The sequence below is a fragment of the Oncorhynchus gorbuscha genome, linkage group LG13 (genome assembly GCF_021184085.1).
Source record: "Oncorhynchus gorbuscha isolate QuinsamMale2020 ecotype Even-year linkage group LG13, OgorEven_v1.0, whole genome shotgun sequence".
NCBI classification, from domain to species: Eukaryota; Metazoa; Chordata; class Actinopteri; order Salmoniformes; family Salmonidae; genus Oncorhynchus; species Oncorhynchus gorbuscha.
The window spans coordinates 81,944,320-81,968,670 of record NC_060185.1 but is presented as its reverse complement, the minus strand read 5'-3'; the positions used below and the strand labels follow the sequence as shown (position 1 = coordinate 81,968,670).

Below are 24,351 nucleotides of genomic sequence, written 5' to 3'. Positions count from 1 at the left end.
CACACACGTTATGCACCTGCCCAGGGTACAGGAATGAAGGACTGCTACCACTTGAAAACAGATGAGAACTAAAAAAGATAACCTACTAGAGATGAAGAGAGAGATGAAGAGAGAGACAAAGAGAATGAGTGAGAGAGAGAGAGAGAGAGAGAGAGAGAGAGAGAGAGGAGAGAGAGAGAGAGAGTAAATGGAGTGCTGAATTGGTTAAAGAAAGATACATAGAGAGAAAGGAAGGGATCAGAGAGAAAGAGTGGAGAGGGCAGAGAGAGAAAAGAGAGGAGGGTGAGAGCGGAGTCAGGGAATGAGAGAGCGAGAAGGTGAAACAGAGCGAGAGGGCAGAGAGAGAAAAGAGAGGAGGGTGAGAGCGGAGTCAGGGAAAGAGAGAGCGAGAAGGTGAAACAGAGCGAGAGGGCAGGGAGAGAAAAAAGAGGAGGGTGAGAGAGATGAGTAAGGGAATGAGAGAGAGAAAGGCATGCGGAAAGTTCTTTCTCCGGTGCATAATGATGGTTCCCACGCGATAGAGAGGTCATGTTACCTTCCTTCTGTCACTGGTCACACTGCACACACATCATAATATATATCAGCTCAGAGGAGAAGTGTTCTGCTCTGAGGTCACATTCTGTGTGTGTGTTGCTCACGCAGCTACGTGGGTGCGCAATCTTTTGTGTCTGTATGCACAGTACGCTATGTATGTGTGCGTTCTTTAAACCATTATCTCTTGACATAGATGATTTAAACAGTTGACATTTTGGCCTGTCAGGTGTCTATTTATTTTTTAACTTGGCAAGTTATTTAAGAACAAATTCATATTTACAATGACAGCCTACCTGGACATCGCTGGGCCAATTGTGCGCTGCCCTATGGGACTCCCAATCACGTCCGTTCAGATACAGTCTGGATTCGAACCAGGGTGTCTGTAGTGACGCCTCAAACACTAAAATGCATTGCCTTAGACCACTGTACCACTCGGGAACCTTCACACTTCTATGCTTGTGCAAACTATGACCAAAGCACTCATTTGTATTTGTAGTGTTGTCACGATACCAGCAATTCGACTTCGATACCAGATTTAGTATCACAATACTCAATGCTATCACGATACACGATATCAAAACGATCCCACAGCAAAAAAAATAAGACGTTAGCCAAGGTAACTAAGTGGCTCTTGATCTCGACAGATAAACTCAGCTGACTGCTCTGTTCAATCGCAGGGCATCTTTTGAGTTCAATATCACATTTGAATTTTTTTATATCAACATTTTCCAGACAGCCATGTATGCATTAATGAATCAATTAGACAATCATGCAATCACTTTGACTTAGTGTTTACCAATCTGACTACATAACAACATAATGGTAATCATTTATTTGAATGGTAAAGCTATATTGATGAACTGGGTTAATCATTATGTAGCCTGGACCTATTCACAATACAGGTGCATATTCAATAGGAGTGTGTGCATGCACTGAGATATTGAGCTTGTTTTGGCTGATTTCATGGGGCTACGGATGATAAACAATCTGTTTCCCTTCCATTTGGGACTTATTTGTGGTACTGATCAACTACATTGGCATAGAAGTTGCTTGTTTTATAAAATGCCTCTCTAACTATTAATGATGACATTCAGGAAGCGTCGGAGCACAGTCAGTTTGCAATAGATCATCTCTGGGAGAGACGTTTGAGAGACTGAATAAGTGAATGATTGCCAGTTTTAGCTGGCAATCAGCAATGAAATCTGCATATGTTGTGTTATGATTTGCATATGATCACAAACAAAGTACTAGGGTAGTGAATTGATGTTAGCTTTAGCTAACAATGAAAGTTAGCCTACAAAACTGGAAGCTACCGGCATCTTCTTGCATTGTAATGTGTTCTAGCCTGTAAGGACATTGTTTTGCGAACAGTAATTAACAGTTTCAACATTTCTTCAAGGTTGTTAACTTCTGTGCTTGAGAGGGGAGCTAACATGATTACAGCCCAAACTCCCAGTGCAGGCTAGTAGTGAGTAAGTGGAGCAGATAGGGTGCTCTACTATAAGAAGTCTGCTGTGCTAATAGACAGGCTTGATCAGTGAGGCACATTTGACAGATGTACCGAAAGTAACAGAAATTCTAGTACCGAACCGTTTTTTCATCTTCTAGTATGGAAAAAGTTTCGGTGTACCATGCAGCAGTAGTGAATGTGCTCTGAAACCACCTCTGACTGCCCTTCTATGTGGAAGTCATATGCCCACATTCAAATATTGTCTCCTATTTGCAAAACAAACTCTGTGGTTGCATGTGTATGACATCATTCCTATTTAAACTCCTTGTGGTCAAACCATCATTCTGGGAAAGGTTTGTCTGTTTAACCCATAAATGTGACTGAATTCAGGAACATGAGTTTATTTCTATTTGACAAAAGTAGAGACTCAGAGCTTCAACATGTTATATCAGACACTGCAGTTAGGGAACATTATGCTTCTTTGAAATTCTATGAACTTGTTATCCCACTTTGGAGACAAGTAGGAGAAAATAGTCTTGAATGATTCTCACACTTTCTAGAGAGCTCATCTTTGTTTATGCCCATTCGGGATTGTTCACACCCTCTTATGCCTTAGCCCAACCCATCTCTTTGAGAATTCACATCTAAAGGCATGAGTCAGCATGGCATTGTCCTCCAGGAAATAGTCTCTCTATTAACCCCCCTCCATTATCTCAGCCAATCATGGATCCTGCTTTTCTCCCTATGTGTTTTCTATGTCGCTAAACTAGACTTTCTATTCATATTTAATAATAATAATATAATATATGCAATTTAGCAGACGCTTTTATCCAAAGCGACTTACAGTCATGTGTGCATACATTCTACGTATGGGTGGTCCCGGGGATCGAATCCACTACCCTGGCATTACAAGCACCATGCTCTACCAACTGAGCTACAGAAGGACTCTGGACCTGTTTGTAATTAAGGGAAATGCAATTTCACACATTCAAGAAGTAATTTCTGTACAAAATAAATATACAATACTAAATGAAGAGTTTATTTCCCAAATTATATATTCATCACGTTTTCACATTTGACTTTCTTCAATAGAAATGATTGCTTGTAGGTACTGTACCTTCATGTGTGTGTAAAATATTATTGCGCTCAGATTTTTTTATTTGGAGATTTAAGATGTATTACAACGAGGTTTTTTCCAAATAGCTATATGTTCATTGTTTAGCTAGAATAGAATGTTTGTATCCTGTATATTTTACTGTGATATGTGGTTGTGCCAGCGAGCTATCTTAAGATCAATGCACTAACTGTAAGTCGCTGTGGATAAGAGCATCTGATAAATGACTAAAATGTCCAATGTAAATGTTTTACATGCAGATCTCATATTACTGTATTAATTCATTATTATTTTTACCTCGCAAATGTATCATTTGTACAGTTCTTTATAATAAATTTAGTTATGTGTTACGTTAGACGGTGTAAAAACTAGCAGTGCTTCTTATTTCTCTGAGAGTGAGGCAGATATATACTGTTTTTCAAAACAAACAAAAAACATGATTTTTGGTATCTGAAGTGAAACCATCAAGTGATATACTATCATTCAACAAACACATTCCATGATTAGATAGATATTGAAAAAACACACCAATCTCATTCATCATTTCTTTCCAGAATAAAAGCAAATTGACCAACTTTTCTGAAAGTAGATATATATCTTTTTGGAATTAAACTCTTCAAATATACTGTATATATACACTATATATATATACATTATTAAGTATTATTCATCTTGTTATTTTTTTAAACTGCACTAGGAAATAGCATCAGACGCCCTCAACCCTGAATCTGGCCACATATGGTACTATCCATAGACATGTATGTGCAATAGGCTGTTGCTTAGAAATCATGTGTTGATGTGTTTCAAACACTACAGACCACATTCTGGAGAAGCATAATGCTGCACATTAGAACATGTTATGTTTGATAGTGATGAAACCAGCTGTACACATCTTGGTAATATGTGCTCTATCCCAAAAGGTTATGTTTGGAACTGAGGCTAGATTTCAGGTAGGCCTCAAAATATCCCTATGGTACTGATCCCTTCTTACTATGAGACCACATAACCTTTTCTCCTTGTACTGATCAGTTCTTACTATGAAACCCCATCAGCTCTTCTCCCTGTACTGATCAGTTCTTATAAGACCACATCACCTCTTCTCCCTGTACTGATATGTTCCTACTATGAGACCACATCACCTCTTCTCCCTGTACTGATCAGTTCTTACTATGAGACCGCATCACCTCTTCTCCCTGATCAGTTCTTACTATGAGACCACATCACCTCTTCTCCCTGTACTGATCAGTTCTTACTATGAGACCACTTCACCTCTTCTCCCTGATCTGTTCTTACTATGAGACCACATCACCTCTTCTCCCTGTACTGATTAGTTCTTACTATGAGACCACATCACCTCTTCTCCCTATACTGATCAGTTCTTACTATGAGACCGCATCACCTCTTCTCCCTGATCAGTTCTTACTATGAGACCACATCACCTCTTCTCCCTGATCAGTTCTTACTATGAGACCACATCACCTCTTCTCCCTGATCAGTTCTTACTATGAGACCACATCACCTCTTCTCCCTGATCAGTTCTTACTATGAGACCACATCACCTCTTCTCCCTGTACTGATCAGTTATTATAAGACCACATCACCTCTTCTCCCTGTACTGATCAGTTCTTACTATGAGACCGCATCACCTCTTCTCCCTGTACTGATCAGTTCTTACTATGAGACCACATCACCTCTTCTCCCTGTACTGATCAGTTCTTACTATGAGACCGCATCACCTCTTCTCCCTGATCAGTTCTTACTATGAGACCACATCACCTCTTCTCCCTGATCAGTTCTTACTATGAGACCACATCCCCTCTTCTCCCTGTACTTATCTGTTCTTATGAGATCACATCACCTCTTCTCCCTGTACTGATCTGTTCTTACTATGAGACCGCATCACCTCTTCTCCCTGATCAGTTCTTACTATGAGACCACATCACCTCTTCTCCCTTATCTGTTCTTATGAGACCACATCACCTCTTCTCCCTGTACTTATCTGTTCTTATGAGATCACATCACCTCTTCTCCCTGTACTGATCTGTTCTTACTATGAGACCGCATCACCTCTTCTCCCTGATCAGTTCTTACTATGAGACCACATCACCTCTTCTCCCTTATCTGTTCTTATGAGACCACATCACCTCTTCTCCCTGTACTGATCTGTTCTTATGAGACCACATCACATCTACTCCCTGTACTGATCTGTTCTTATGAGACCACATCACATCTACTCCCTGTACTGATCTGTTCTTATGAGACCACATCACATCTACTCCCTGTACTGATCTGTTCTTATGAGACCACATCACATCTACTCCCTGTACTGATCTGTTCGTATGAGACCACATCACATCTACTCCCTGTACTGATCTGTTCGTATGAGACCATATCACATCTACTCCCTGTACTGATCTGTTCGTATGAGACCACATCACATCTACTCCCTGTACTGATCTGTTCTTATGAGACCACATCACATCTACTCCCTGTACTGATGAGTTTTTATGAGACCACATCACCTCTTCTCCCTGTACTGATCTGTTCTTACTATGAGACCACATCACCTCTTCTCCCTGTACTGATTAGTTCTTACTATGAGACCACATCACCTCTTCTCCCTGTACTGATTAGTTCTTACTATGAGACCACATCACATCTTCTCCCTGTACTGATCACTTCATCTGAGACCACATCACCTCTTCTCACTGTACTGATCTGTTCTTATGAGACCACATCACCTCTTCTCCCTGTACTGATCAGTTCTTATGAGACCATATCACCTCTTCTCCATCTAGACGTGCCCTATGATCTCCCTACATCAGTGTTCCCTCCATTCAAACTGACACACATGCACACATTCTCTTTCTTTCTCTCTTTCTTTCTCTCTCTATCGCTCTCGCTGCCATCTCCTCCTTCTCCCTTCATCTCTCTACCTCCTCCCTTACTCTGCCCTATGGCAACTAAATTCTAGCGTCTGCCAGCTTGAAATCGTTACAAAAATCCCCCAGCATTCCATTTGTCCTGGCACATTATTGTTTCATTTTTGGAGCGCCTGATGCAGGTACTTAGTACTGCAGGTGCATTTTACCGTTGAGCCAATCGTAGCCTGCGGCATAGTTCTCATGCCTAACATACTCCTGCCCTGCTTGACTAGGGCCAGGGGAACTAGAGAGAGAGAGCAGGATTTGGCAGATAAAGCGAGAGAGAGGTAGAAAGAGAGAGGGAGAAAAATGGAGAGAGAGGGATGAAGGGAGCTTTTTGTTTGTGGTTGAGTGCTGTTTTGGCTCCGGGGCTGCTCAGTGTGTGAGCTCGTGTGTATGCGCGCATGTGTGTGTGTCCGTGCAACCGCTCAGCATTAGCAACAGGAGCTGTAGTTTTGTCTCTCCGGGTGGCATGAATAGCATTCATAATCTCACTCTATCTCTCTTTTTCTCTCACTCTCTCTTTCTCTCACTCTCTTTTTCTCACTCTCTCTTTCTCTCACTATCTCTTGTACTGCAGCTGTTACTCTTTCCCCATCTTCATACTGACCACAATGGAGAGGTAGCATTATCATTACAAGAAGCTTGACATTGTGTGTGTGTGTGTGTGTGTGTGTGTGTGTGTGTGTGTGTGTGTGTGTGTGTGTGTGTGTGTGTGTGTGTGTGTGTGTGTGTGTGTGTGTGTGTGTGTGTGTGTGTGTGTGTGTGTGTGTGTGTGTGAGTGTGTGTGTGTGTGCCTACATGCGTGTGTACAATGTGTTTGTGTGTGAGATGTTGTCGTCACATGAGTGTGTGTCCATGCATACTTGATAGTGAGAAACAATCATAAGAATGCATCATATTTTCTCAACCAGTCTTAATGAGGATTTCTCTCTCTCTCTCTCTCTCTCTCTCTCTCTCTCTCTCTCTCTCTCTCTCTCTCTCTCTCTCTCTCTCTCTCTCTCTCTCTCTCTCTCTCTCTCTCTCTCTCACACACTCTCTCTCTCTCTCTCTCTCTCTCTCTCTCTATCACACACACACACACACACACACACACACACACACACACACACACACACACACACACACACACACACACACACACACACACACACACACACACACACACACACACACACACACACACACACACACACACACACACACACACACACACACACTCTGTGTTGCTTCGAGCTTCTTGTAATAAGGCTACCCCTCCATTGTGTTCAGTATGAAGATGGGGAAAGAGTAACAGCTGCAGTACAGAGGAAAAGGGAGGGAGAAAACATATTCAGCCTTGCTATCTCCACATTCCACCTCAAACCTCACAAACACAGCCGAGAGGCAATGGAGGGTATCCAGTCTTGCATTGTTCAGTGTCTTGTTTTAATAATCTGAAGAAGGACAATGTGTCTCCCTGTCAGCTACTGAAGGACCCCTCCTATCTGTCTGTACGGGCAGCTGGCCGCATGCACGGCCATGCGTTATCTCAATGGATGAATCCACTTCAGTCTTTCATTTAGCTACTTCCTCCACATCTTAGCCAAGGGCTATAGACATGAGGTGGAAAACAATAACTGTTTCTTCAGTTAGGAGAGGAGAGGAGGCTTGTTGGCTCTATCAGGAGCAAAAGAGGATTGTGGGTGTTTTTATCTTACATCTTTTTTATTTTGGACAGGTGTCCTGTCTAGGTCAGAGATTAGTGCTATCCGCTGACCCTGTCATTATGTTTTATGTAGAAATATGTTTTCAATTTGGTTGAAATATTTAAATATCTTCTACACATACAAGTTGATGATAATGTAAACACCACACACATGCATACACACAGAATTCAATTGACTATCCAAAGGACTATGGACAGAAATGAGCTGTTCAGCCATCTTCAGCCATTATGTTAATATGGAGATGCTAATTATTCTGTATTTTCCCTATTCGTTTGAACTTTTTGGGCTTCCCAACCAAATTCTCATTGAAAGCAAGTCCAAGCAGAGGTAGATCTGTTCTATGTGTGCAATTTCTATGCTTCCTGTTCTTAAGTTTAGTTTTTGCATCTTTTACTTTAGGTTTTGTACACCAGGTTCAAACAGCTGACAATACAATATTTTTGGTTATTGAAAAGGTATTTTACGATGGTTTAGATGGTACAATGACTGCTTATTTAGTTGCATAATCTGAATTGAGCAATTAGGAAATGGCTGAGAAATTTCTGCATATTGCACCTTTAAATCAATTTCACAAGTACAATTTAATAAAGCTTTCATTATACACAAATGTTTCAGTCGTAATAATGACACAATGATCCTCACTCATCGACAGAGATCATCTCGACATAAAGTCGCCACCTTGCTACACAGTTTTAAGTGGAACTGGGATGCAACTGACGTTTCTAGGGGTTCTATAGTCTATATTCATAGTTCCACGGAGCTGCTGTTCCACTTTCCCATGATACAACCTGCTGAGCAGCCTCTTCTATTTACAGCCTGTACTAGGGCAACTCCAACAAGTCTTGCTGCTGAAACAAAGAAATAAACAAACAAAAAGGAAAACAAACATTTCATAGTGGCTTTTTATGTAGGTTTGTCTGGGGTTTAATGGACACAGTGGCAGATAAAGAGTGGTGTATATGAGATTTTTACAAAATTATAAGTGAGAGAGACAGAGACGGAGAGAGCAAGAGTGAGACAGAGAGAGAGAGATACAGAGCGAGAGAGAGAGAGAGAGAGAGAGAGAGAGAGAGAGAGAGAGAGAGAGAGGGAGAGAGAGGGAGAGAGAGAGAGAGAGGGAGAGAGAGGGAGAATAATAGCCATTGAAATAAAACATTCCCTATTTCAACTTTCTCTCTCACACTTCCCACTCTCTTAGTCTTTCTGCCTTCTCTCCACACATTTCTATCTTTATTTCCCCTTTAGCTGTGTGTCTCAGTGACTTCCTGAGAGCAAGCCAGTTTCTATAGTTGGAGATAGTATAGTTGCTGGTGTAGTGTGAGCTCCTTGACAGCGCTCTCTAAGTCTTTCCCAGACCCAATTTGCGGGCCTGTCTCTTCCTATAGTGATTGAGGGCCTGTGCTTGTCAGCCAGGGGGTCCCTCAGGGATCTGTGACGCACCCGTCCTCTTTATCAGACCTGGCTGTAGCAGTCAAGGAGGATTTAGTTAACTGTGAGGTAATACACTCCGCACAGAGAGTGTATATATGTGTGTGTTTGCTTCCTTGTGTGTATTTGTGTATGTGCGCATGTGTGAGATATGAAAGCATCCTTTATGTGAGTGTGCATTAGGGATGTGAATGATTGTGTGGTGTGTGTAGCAGGCAGTAGTTAAATCACCTGTGTGGTGTGTGTAGCAGGCAGTAGTTAAATCACCTGTGTGGTGTGTGTAGCAGGCAGTAGTTAAATCACCTGTGTGGTGTGTGTAGCAGGCAGTAGTTCAATCACCTGTGTGGTGTGTGTAGCAGGCAGTAGTTAAATCACCTGTGTGGTGTGTGTAGCAGGCAGTAGTTAAATCACCTGTGTGGTATGTGTAGCAGGCAGTAGTTAAATCACCTGTGTGGTGTGTGTAGCAGGCAGTAGTTCAATCACCTGTGTGGTGTGTGTAGCAGGCAGTAGTTAAATCACCTGTGTGGTGTGTGTAGCAGGCAGTAGTTAAATCACCTGTGTGGTGTGTGTAGCAGGCAGTAGTTAAATCACCTGTGTGGTGTGTGTAACAGGCAGTAGTTAAATCACCTGTGTGGTGTGTGTAGCAGGCAGTAGTTAAATCACCTGTGTGGTGTGTGTAGCAGGCAGTAGTTAAATCACCTGTGTGGTGTGTGTAGCAGGCAGTAGTTAAATCACCTGTGTGGTGTGTGTAGCAGGCAGTAGTTAAATCACCTGTGTGGTGTGTGTCTGTGAGCCTCTGTACCTCATTCCAGTCCCCAGTACCCTCCAGAGGAATGAGTGAGTCACGTCCGACGCCAGCACAAGTGGGAAGGCTAATTGTATTTTAATTATGCTGCCATCAAACACACGACTCAGACAGCTGCTTTCCCCCTCATATCCCCTCCTTCACACACACACACACACACACACACACACACACACACACACACACACACACACACACACACACACACACACACACACACACACACACACACACACACACACACACACACACACACACACACACACACACAAACCAGCGAGGGACCACGTATCCACAGAGCTGTTCATGAAACCAATGGAGTGCAACCGACCTAACATGTCCCTTCTTCTCTTCCTATCACAGCTCCCCCATCGCCGAGTGACCTTCTCCACGGCCAATCAGGCTCAAGACCTGCAGGACCCCTCCCAGCACAGCTACTACGACAGCGGATTGGAGGAATCGGAGACCCCCAGCTCCAAATCGTCATCGGGGCCCCGCATTGGGCCCCTGGCCCTGCCTGAGGACCACTACGAGAGGACCACCCCGGACGGCAGTATCGGAGAGATGGAGCACCCGGAGAACGGTAAGAGCAAGTGGTGTTTCCCCCCACTCTTCCTCTTTTCACCCCCTCCTCTTCATCAATTCATCATTTCTGGAGTGTGCCCTCTACTGTCCACATATGGACTTGAAGAGTGAACACACTGACACATATAAAAGCAATGGGAGTATGACAAGACATGACATTGGTCGATAGACGATAGTAACAGGACCTCTGACAAGACATGACATATATATATACATATATATACGACAGTAACAGGACCTCTGACAAGACATGACATATATATATATAGACGATAGTAAAAGGACCTCTGACAAGACATGACATATATATATATATATACGATAGTAACAGGACCTCTGACAAGACATGACATTGGTAGATAGACGATGGTAACAGGACCTCTGACAAGACATGACATTGGTAGATAGATGATAGTAAAAGGACCTCTGACAAGACATGACATTGGTAGATAGACAATAGTAAAAGGACCTCTGACAAGACATGACATATATATATAGATAGACGATAGTAAAAGGACCTCTGACAAGACATGACATTGGTAGATAGATGATAGTAACAGGACCTCTGACAAGACATGACATTGGTAGATAGACGATAGTAAAAGGACCTCTGACAAGACATATATATATATATATATATATACGATAGTAACAGGACCTCTGACAAGACATGACATTGGTAGATAGACGATAGTAACAGGACCTCTAACAAGACATGACATTGGTAGATAGACAATAGTAAAAGGACCTCTGACAAGACATGACATATATATATATATATATATATATATATATATATATATATATACGATAGTAACAGGACCTCTGACTAGACATGACATATATATATATATATATATATACGATAGTAACAGGACCTCTGACAAGACATGATAAATGTAGATAGACGATAGTAACAGGACCTCTGACAAGACATGACATTGGTAGATAGACGATAGTAACAGGACCTCTGACTAGACATGACATATATATATATATATATATATATATATATATATATATATATATATATACGATAGTAACAGGACCTCTGACAAGACATGATAAATGTAGATAGACGATAGTAACAGGACCTCTGACAAGACATGACATATATATATATATACGATAGTAACAGGACCTCTGACTAGACATGACATATATATATATATACGATAGTAACAGGACCTCTGACTAGACATGACATACATATATATATATATACGATAGTAACAGGACCTCTGACAAGACATATACATACGATAGTAACAGGACCTCTGACAAGACATGACATTGGTAGATAGACGATAGTAACAGGACCTCTGACAAGACATGACATTGGTAGATAGACGATAGTAACAGGACCTCTGACAAGACATGACATTGGTAGATAGACAATAGTAAAAGGACCTCTGACAAGACATGACATATATATATAGATAGACGATAGTAAAAGGACCTCTGACAAGACATGACATTGGTAGATAGATGATAGTAACAGGACCTCTGACAAGACATGACATTGGTAGATAGACGATAGTAAAAGGACCTCTGACAAGACATATATATATATATATATATATATATATATACGATAGTAACAGGACCTCTGACAAGACATGACATTGGTAGATAGACGATAGTAACAGGACCTCTGACAAGACATGACATTGGTAGATAGACAATAGTAAAAGGACCTCTGACAAGACATGACATATATATATAGATAGACGATAGTAAAAGGACCTCTGACAAGACATGACATTGGTAGATAGATGATAGTAACAGGACCTCTGACAAGACATGACATTGGTAGATAGACGATAGTAAAAGGACCTCTGACAAGACATATATATATATATATACGATAGTAACAGGACCTCTGACAAGACATGACATTGGTAGATAGACGATAGTAACAGGACCTCTAACAAGACATGACATTGGTAGATAGACGATAGTAACAGGACCTCTAACAAGACATGACATTGGTAGATAGACAATAGTAAAAGGACCTCTGACAAGACATGACATATATATATATATATATATATATATATATATATATATATATATATATATATATATATATATATATATATATATATATATACGATAGTAACAGGACCTCTGACTAGACATGACATATATATATATATATACGATAGTAACAGGACCTCTGACAAGACATGATAAATGTAGATAGACGATAGTAACAGGACCTCTGACAAGACATGACATTGGTAGATAGACGATAGTAACAGGACCTCTGACTAGACATGACATATATATATATATATATATATATATATATATATATATATATATATATATATATATATATATATACGATAGTAACAGGACCTCTGACAAGACATGATAAATGTAGATAGACGATAGTAACAGGACCTCTGACAAGACATGACATATATATATATATACGATAGTAACAGGACCTCTGACTAGACATGACATACATATATATATATATACGATAGTAACAGGACCTCTGACAAGACATGACATATATATATATATATATACGATAGTAACAGGACCTCTGACAAGACATGATAAATGTAGATAGACGATAGTAAAAGGACCTCTGACAAGACATATATATATATATATATATATATATATATATATATATATATATATATATATATATATATATATATATATATATACATAGTAACAGGACCTCTGACAAGACATGACATTGGTAGATAGACGATAGTAACAGGACCTCTGACAAGACATGACATTGGTAGATAGACGATAGTAACAGGACCTCTGACAAGACATGACATTGGTAGATAGACAATAGTAAAAGGACCTCTGACAAGACATGACATATATATATATATATATATATATAGGATATATATATAAGATATATATTATATATATACGATAGTAACAGGACCTCTGACAAGACATGACATTGGTAGATAGACAATAGTAAAAGGACCTCTGACAAGACATGACATATATATATATATATATATATACGATAGTAACAGGACCTTTGACAAGACATGACATATATATATATATATCGATAGTAACAGGACCTTTAACAAGACATGACATATATATATATATATATATATATACGATAGTAACAGGACCTCTAACAAGACATGACATATATATATATATATATATATATATATACGATAGTAAAAGGACCTCTAACAAGACATGACATATATATGTATATACGATAGTAACAGGACCTCTGACAAGACATGACATGACATATATATATATATATATATATATATATATATATATATATATATATATATATATATATATATATATATATATATATATATATATACATAGTAACAGGACCTTTGACAAGAAATGACATATATATATATATATATACGATAGTAACAGGACCTCTGACAAGACATGACATATATATATATATATATATATATATATATATATATATAGACGATAGTAACAGGACCTTTGACAAGACATGACATATATATATATATATATATATATATATATATATATATATATATATATATATATATATATATATATGTATGTCTTGTCAAAGGTCCTGTTACTATATCTATATATATATATATATATATATATATATATATATATATATATACAGTCATGTCTTGTCAAGACATATCGTATATATATATATATATATGTCATTTCTTCTATACGATAGTAACAGGACCTCTGACAAGACATGACATATATATATATATATATACGATAGTAACAGGACCTCTGACAAGACATGACATTGGTAGATAGACGATAGTAACAGGACCTCTGACAAGACATGACATTGGTAGATAGACGATAGTAAAAGGACCTCTGACAAGACATGACATTGGTGGATAGAAGATAGTAAAAGGCCCTCTGACAAGACATGACATGTATATATATATATATATATATATATATATATATATATATATATATATATATATATATATATACGATAGTAAAAGGACCTCTGACAAGACATGACATATATATATATACGATAGTAACAGGACCTCTGACAAGACATGACATATATATATATATATATATATATACGATAGTAACAGGACCTCTGACAAGACATGACATATATATATATATATATATACGATAGTAACAGGACCTCTGACAAGACATGACACATATATATATATATATACGATAGTAACAGGACCTCTGACAAGACATGACATATATATATATATATATACGATAGTAACAGGACCTCTGACAAGACATGACATATATATATATATACGATAGTAAAAGGACCTCTGACAAGACATGACATATATATATGTATATACGATAGTAACAGGACCTCTGACAAGACATGACATATATATATATATATATATATATATATATATATATATATATATATATATATACGATAGTAACAGGACCTCTGACAAGACATGACATATATATATATATATATACGATAGTAACAGGACCTCTGACAAGACATGACACATATATATATATATATACGATAGTAACAGGACCTCTGACAAGACATGACATTGGTAGATAGACGATAGTAACAGGACCTCTGACAAGACATGACATTGGTAGATAGACAATAGTAAAAGGACCTCTGACAAGACATGACATATATATATATATATATATATATATATATATATATATATATATATATATATACGATAGTAACAGGACCTCTGACAAGACATGACATTGGTAGATAGACAATAGTAAAAGGACCTCTGACAAGACATGACATATATATATATATATATAACAGGACCTCTGACAAGACATATATATATATATACGATAGTAACAGGACCTTTGACAAGACATGACATATATATATATATATACGATAGTAACAGGACCTTTAACAAGACATGACATATATATATATATATATATATATACGATAGTAACAGGACCTCTAACAAGACATGACATATATATATATATATATATATATACGATAGTAAAAGGACCTCTAACAAGACATGACATATATATATGTATATACGATAGTAACAGGACCTCTGACAAGACATGACATGACATATATATATATATATATATATATATATATATATATATATATATATATATATATATATATATACGATAGTAACAGGACCTTTGACAAGAAATGACATATATATATATATATATACGATAGTAACAGGACCTCTGACAAGACATGACATATATATATATATATATATATATATATATATATATATAGACGATAGTAACAGGATGACAAGACATGACATATATATATATATATATATATATATATATATATATATACGATAGTAACAGGACCTCTGACAAGACATGACATATATATATATATATATATACGATAGTAACAGGACCTCTGACAAGACATGACATTGGTAGATAGACGATAGTAACAGGACCTCTGACAAGACATGACATTGGTAGATAGACGATAGTAAAAGGACCTCTGACAAGACATGACATTGGTGGATAGAAGATAGTAAAAGGCCCTCTGACAAGACATGACATGTATATATATATATACGATAGTAACAGGACCTCTGACAAGACATGACATATATATATATATATATATATATATATATATATATATATATATATATATATACGATAGTAAAAGGACCTCTGACAAGACATGACATATATATATATACGATAGTAACAGGACCTCTGACAAGACATGACATATATATATATATATATATATATATATATACGATAGTAACAGGACCTCTGACAAGACATGACATATATATATATATATATACGATAGTAACAGGACCTCTGACAAGACATGACACATATATATATATATATACGATAGTAACAGGACCTCTGACAAGACATGACATATATATATATATATATACGATAGTAACAGGACCTCTGACAAGACATGACATATATATATATATATATACGATAGTAAAAGGACCTCTGACAAGACATGACATATATATATGTATATACGATAGTAACAGGACCTCTGACAAGACATGACAAGACATGACATATATATATATATATATATATATATATATATATAATATATATATATATATACGATAGTAACAGGACCTCTGACAAGACATGACATATATATATATATATATATACGATAGTAAAAGGACCTCTGACAAGACATGACATATATATATATATATACGATAGTAACAGGACCTCTGACAAGACATGACATGTATATATATATATACGATAGTAACAGGACCTCTGACAAGACATGACACATATATATATATATATATATATATATATACGATAGTAACAGGACCTCTGACAAGACATGACATATATATATATATACGATAGTAACAGGACCTCTGACAAGACATGACATTGGTAGATAGACGATGGTAACAGGACCTCTGACAAGACATGACATTGGTAGATAGACGATAGTAAAAGGACCTCTGACAAGACATGACATTGGTATATAGACGATGGTAACAGGACCTCTGACAAGACATGACATTGGTAGATAGACGATAGTAAAAGGACCTCTGACAAGACATGACATTGGTAGATAGACGATAGTAACAGGACCTCTGACAAGACATGACATTGGTAGATAGACGATGGTAAAAGGACCTCTGACAAGACATGACATTGGTAGATAGATGATAGTAAAAGGCCCTCTGACAAGACATGACATATATATATAGACGATAGTAACAGGACCTCTGACAAGACATGACATTGGTAGATAGACGATAGTAAAAGGACCTCTGACAAGACATGACATTGGTAGATAGACGATAGTAACAGGACCTCTGACAAGACATGACATTGGTAGATAGACGATGGTAAAAGGACCTCTGACAAGACATGACATTGGTAGATAGATGATAGTAAAAGGCCCTCTGACAAGACATGACATATATATATATATAGACGATAGTAACAGGACCCCTGACAAGACATGACATTGGTAGATAGACGATGGTAAAAGGACCTCTGACAAGACATGACATATATATATATAGACAATAGTAACAGAACCTCTGAGAAGACATGACATTGGTAGATAGACGATAGTAACAGGACCTCTCACAAGACATGACATTGGTAGATAGACGATAGTAACAGGACCTCTGACAAGACATGACATTGGTAGATAGACGACAGTAACAGGACCTTTGACAAGACATGACATATATATATATATACGATAGTAACAGGACCTCTGACAAGACATCTACAATAGTTATGGCATATAGTGGATAGTATAGTCCAATCAACAGTAAATGTCTGACATGATGGTTGTTAAAATGAGCATGCCCTGTATCTATAGCTGGACTTTCTGTTTATCAGTATTTATTTGATTTCATCTATATGTGGTAAAGCCTTCAGCATATACTTCTAGTGCAATGTGTTGTCCTTGAAATATCTCCCAATGCATTTTGAGACTGTATAGTTCCACACAATGAATGCAGACACAACCCAACACACAGACACTCTCACACACTGTAAACATAAACACATGGGTAACACACCCATGAACAGAATGGACGAGAGAAAGAGAGAGAGAGTGACTGGTAAAATTGTCTGTGTATCAGACTCACACAGCCAGTGTAACGACAAGAGAGACGATCCCTGGTCCAAATGGCCAAGCTGTCCTTACCCATCAGAGAGTACTGTGGGCCGCAGGGAGGGGAAACAGGGAGACTCTTTCTCACTCTCTCTCGCTTTCCTCCTCTCTCTCTTTCTCTGTACCTGCGCTGGTAGCACGTATGCCATCTGTAAATACAATTACCCACGGCTGCACTCAGACGACCAGTGGCTAGAGCCACCACCCAGCCCAGCGAAAAGGTAAAAGGAGGAAAAAAGTGAGGGAAAAATGAAAGGAGGAAAATGTCTGTTCCCTGTTACATAGTGAATGAGGTCAGGGTGATAGTGGGTGGCAGAGGGAGGGAAGAGGTGGAGGAGGCACAAAGATTCCTCATGTTGAAGGGATTTCAAGTTAGGAAGAAACTGGTGGGGGGGGGGATCTTCCACTGGGATGGTCAAACTTGTTCTGGCTGCAGGTATTTTCCCAAGGAAGAGTGCACATCTGTTTGGGTCTGTTCGTGTGTATGTGTGTGTGACTGTGACTGTGTGGTGTGCCTGTTCACTTGAAAACAATTACACACAGACTTATGGACGCACTGTCCTTACCATCTGTGTGCTCTGCACAGAACCGTAACTGGATATCTTTATATATGTATTTTGATGAGCTGATCTGCATACTGAACAAAGCTGCCGTGGAAACCCTTACTCACACACGTATAAGCTCCGGGAAAGCATATTATCTAGTCGCTTATCCTGTGTGTCCCGCTGGCCCACCTGTCACTAGCCTAACAAGGACCCCGCAAGTGTAAATTGACCCTTACAGAGGTGGTCCGTCTTCAGCCGAGCGATTCCAGAACAGTCCCCGAACCAGCAGACCTCCCCCCGCACTGTATTGTGTTCCCGGATCACACGCCGGCACAATGGAGCTAAGAATAGGAGGCAGAGACGTTCAAATGAAAGCCCTCCCTCCCGCAGCATCGCCCCAGATGTCTATAACAGAGCCCATCCAGGAAGAACAGGCCCCAGCTATAAATACACTCCATCTTTCCAACAGTCTTCTACTCAACATAGGCCATCTAATAGGAGCTATGACGGTTGTCTTAGAGCTATATGGTACCACTCAAATCACATCAAATTTGATTTTATAGCATGCGCTGAATACAACCTTGCTGTGAAACGCCCTTAACCAACAATGCAGTTGGAGCTCAAAGCAGAGTTAAGACATTTTTTACTAAATCAACTAAAGTAAGAAATAAAATAAAAAGTAACGCAATAACGAGTTCTTGCACAAGGGGTACGGTACGGGGGGGGGGGTACAGGTTAGTCGAGGCAATTTGTACGGTACTGTGGAAGAGTAAGTGAATGGGTGCTAATGGGACTGAGGTTTGGGGTGAGGGAGGGAGGAAGTGGCTCTTCCCTGAATTTGTTTAAGTTCCTCCTCTGCGGTGCATGTCTTGCTTCGTTCCAATGTTCCAACTTTATAGTAGGATGACAACACGACATTACTGTGGTATTATTTCAACACACGCACGCACGCACGCACGCACGCACGCACGCACACACACACACACACACACACACACACACACACACACACACACACACACACACACACACACACACACACACACACACACACACACACACACACACTCTTTCCCCCAAAGAGAACTGCATCCTCCTAGTAACACAGAGGTCAGGGCAATAGTTAAAGGACAATATGTTGGTTTGTTCCATTAGTCCACAGTCCAATAATGTTTTGCCTGTAAGTAATCAAGTATTCAAGATATTTAGTATATGCCTGACGATATGCCTGGATATGACTGGGTATGGATATGGATGTGACTCATACCGGCTGTATTTCTGGATATGACTGGATATGGATGTGACTCATACCGGCTGTATTTCTGGATGTCTGGGTATGGATATGGATGACCTGCTGTATTTCTGGATATGACTGGATATGGATGTGACTCATACCGGCTGTATTTCTGGATATGACTGATACCTGCCGTATTTCTGGATACTGGATATGGATGTGACTCATACCGGCTGTATTTCTGGGTATGACTGGGTATGGATATGGATGTGACTCATACCGGCTGTGTTTCTGGATATGACTGATACCGGCTGTATTTCTGGATATGACTGATACCGGCTGTATTTCTGGATATGACTGGGTATGGATATGGATGTGACTGATACCTGCAGTATTTCTGGATATGACTGGGTATGGATATGGATGTGACTCATACCGGCTGTATTTCTGGATATGACTGGGTATGGATATGGATGTGACTCATACCGGCTGTATTTCTGGATATGACTCATACCGGCTGTGTTTCTGGATATGACTGATACCTGCCGTATTTCTGGATATGACTGGGTATGGATATGACTCATACCGGCTGTGTTTCTGGATATGACTGATACCTGCCGTATTTCTGGATATGACTGGATATGGATGTGACTCATACCGGCTGTGTTTCTAGATATGACTGATACCTGCCGTATTTCTGGATATGACTGGATATGGATGTGACTCATACCGGCTGTATTTCTGGATATGACTCATACCGGCTGTATTTCTGGATATGACTGATACCAGCCGTATTTCTGGATATGACTGGATATGGATGTGACTCATACCTGTTGTATTTCTGGATATGACTCATACCGGCTGTATTTCTGGATATGACTCATACCGGCTGTGTTTCTGGATATGACTGATACCTGCCGTATTTCTGGATATGACTGATATGGTTTCTGGATATGACTGATACCTGCCGTATTTCTGGATATGACTGGATATGGATGTGACTCATACCTGCTGTATTTCTGGATATGACTGATACCTGCTGTATTTCTGGATATGACTGATACCGGCTGTATTTCTGGATATGACTGATACTGGCTGTATTTCTGGATATGACTGGATATGGATATGACTCATACCGGCTGTATTTCTGGATGTGACTCATACCGGCTGTGTTTCTGGATATGACTGATACCTGCCGTATTTCTGGATATGACTGGATATGGATATGACTCATGCCGGCTGTGTTTCTAGATATGACTGATACCTGCCATATTTCTGGATATGACTGGATATGGATGTGACTCATACCGGCTGTATTTCTGGATATGACTGATAACTGCCGTATTTCTGGATATGACTGGGTATGGATGTGACTCATACCGGCTGTATTTCTGGATATGACTGGATATGGATGTGACTCACACCGGCTGTATTTCTAGATATGACTGATACCTGCCATATTTCTGGATGTGACTGGATATGGATGTGACTCATACCGGCAGTATTTCTGGATGTGACTCATACTAGCTGTGTTTCTGGATGTGACTCATACCGGCTGTATTTCTGGATGTGACTCATACCGGCTGTGTTTCTGGATGTGACTCATACCGGCTGTGTTTCTGGATGTGACTCATACCGGCTGTATTTCTGGATATGACTGATAACTGTCGTATTTCTGGATGTGACTGGATATGGATGTGACTCATACCGGCTGTATTTCTGGATGTGACTCATACTAGCTGTGTTTCTGGATGTGACTCATACCGGCTGTATTTCTGGATATGACTCATACCGGCTGTATTTCTGGATATGACTGATACCGACTGTATTTCTGGATATGACTGATACTGGCTGTATTTCTGGATATGACTGGATATGGATATGACTCATACCGGCTGTATTTCTGGATATGACTGATACCTGCTGTATTTCTGGATATGACTGATACCGGCTGTATTTCTGGATATGACTGATACCTGCCGAATTTCTGGATATGACTGGATATGGATGTGACTATGACTGGGTATGGATATGACTGATACCGGCTGTATTTCTGGATATGACTGGATATGGATATGACTCATACCGGCTGTATTTCTGGGTATGACTGATACCTGCTGTATTTCTGGATGTGACTGATACCGGCTGTATTTCTGGATATGAATCATACCGGCTGTATTTCTGGATATGACTCATACCGGCTGTATTTCTGGATATGACTCATACCCGCTGTATTTCTGGATATGGCTGATACCGGCTGTATTTCTGGATATGAATGGATATGCATATGACTGATACCGGCTGTATTTCTGGATATGACTGGATATGGATATGACTCATACCGGCTGTATTTCTGGGTATGACTGATACCGGCTGTATTTCTGGATATGACTGATACTGGCTGTATTTCTGGATATGCCTCAAACCGGCTGTATTTCTGGATATGCCTCACACCAGCTGTATTTATATATATGCCTCACACCGGCTGTATTTCTGGATATGCCTCAAACCGGCTGTATTTCTGGATATGCCTCACACCAGCTGTATTTATACATATACCTCACACCGGCTGTATTTCTGGATATGCCTCAAACCGGCTGTATTTCTGGATATGCCTCACACCGGCTGTATTTATATATATGCATCATACCGACTGTATTTATATATATGCATCATACCGGCTGTATTTCTGGATATGCCTCACACCGGCTGTATTTATATATATGCCTCACACGGCTGTATTTCTGGATATGCCTCACACCGGCTGTATTTCTGGATATGCCTCACACCGGCTGTATTTATATATATGACTCACACCGGCTGTATTTCTGGATATGCCTCACACCGGCTGTATTTCCGGATATGCCTCACACCGGCTGTATTTATATATATGCCTCACACCGGCTGTATTTCTGGATATGCCTCACACCGGCTGTATTTCTGGATATGCCTCACACCGGCTGTATTTCTGGATATGCCTCACACTAGCTGTATTTATATATATGCCTCACACCGGCTGTATTTCTGGATATGCCTCATACCGGCTGTATTTCTGGATATGCCTCACACCGGTTGTATTTACATATATGCCTCACACAGGCTGTATTTCTGGATATGCCTCATACCAGCTGTATTTCTGGATATGCCGCACACCGGCTGTATTTCTGGATATGCCACACACCAGCTGTATTTATATATATGCATCATACCGGCTGTATTTATATATATATATGCCTCACACCGGCTGTATTTATATATATGCCTCACACCGCCTGTATTTATATATATGCCTCTCACTGGCTGAATTTATATATATGTCTCACACCGGCTGTATTTCTGGATATGCCTCACACCGTCTGTATTTATATATATGCATCACACCGGCTGTATTTATATATATGCCTCACACCGGCTGTATTTCTGGATATGCCTCACACCGGCTGTATTTATATATATGCCTCACACCGGCTGAATTTATATATATGCCTCACACCGGCTGTATTTCTGGAAATGCCTCACACCGGCTGTATTTATATATATGCCTCACACCGGCTGTATTTCTGGATATGCCTCACACCGGCTGTATTTCTGGAAATGCCTCACACCGGCTGTATTTATATATATGCCTCACACCGGCTGTATTTCTGGATATGCCTCACACTGGCTGTATTTCTGGATATGCCTCACACCGGCTGTATTTATATATATGCCTCACACCGGCTGTATTTCTGGATATGCCTCACACCGGCTGTATTTCTGGATATGCCTCACACCGGCTGTATTTATATATATGACTCACACCGGCTGTATTTCTGGATATGCCTCACACCGGCTGTATTTCTGGATATGCCTCACACCGGCTGTATTTATATATATGCCTCACACCGGCTGTATTTCTGGATATGCCTCACACCGGCTGTATTTCTGGATATGCCTCACACCGGCTGTATTTCTGGATATGCCTCACACCGGCTGTATTTATGGATATGCCTCATATCGGCTGTATTTCTGGATATGCCTCACACCGGTTGTATTTACATATATGCCGCACACCGGCTGTATTTCTGGATATGCCGCACACCAGCTGTATTTCTGTATATGCCGCACACCGGCTGTATTTCTGGATATGCCGCACACCGGCTGTATTTCTGTATATGCCGCACACCAGCTGTATTTCTGTATATGCCGCACACCTGCTGTATTTCTGGATATGCCGCACACCGGCTGTATTTCTGTATATGCTGCACACCGGCTGTATTTCTGGATATGCCGCACACCAGCTGTATTTCTGTATATGCCGCACACCTGCTGTATTTCTGGATATGCCGCACACCAGCTGTATTTCTGTATATGCCGCACACCA

General features: G+C 39.6%; 1 protein-coding gene across 5 annotated transcripts in view; it reads left to right on the top strand.

Annotated features, from left to right (window-relative positions):
- The window catches only part of LOC123993584 (protocadherin-1-like), a 405,421-nt gene that overhangs the window by 237,878 nt on the left and 143,192 nt on the right, over window positions 1-24,351 (top strand). For all 5 annotated transcript variants that reach the window (XM_046295906.1, XM_046295904.1, XM_046295905.1 and 2 more), the window contains exon 4: window positions 10,328-10,547. In XM_046295906.1, the coding sequence (XP_046151862.1) occupies window positions 10,328-10,547 (220 nt within the window). The remainder of the gene's footprint in view (window positions 1-10,327; window positions 10,548-24,351) is intronic.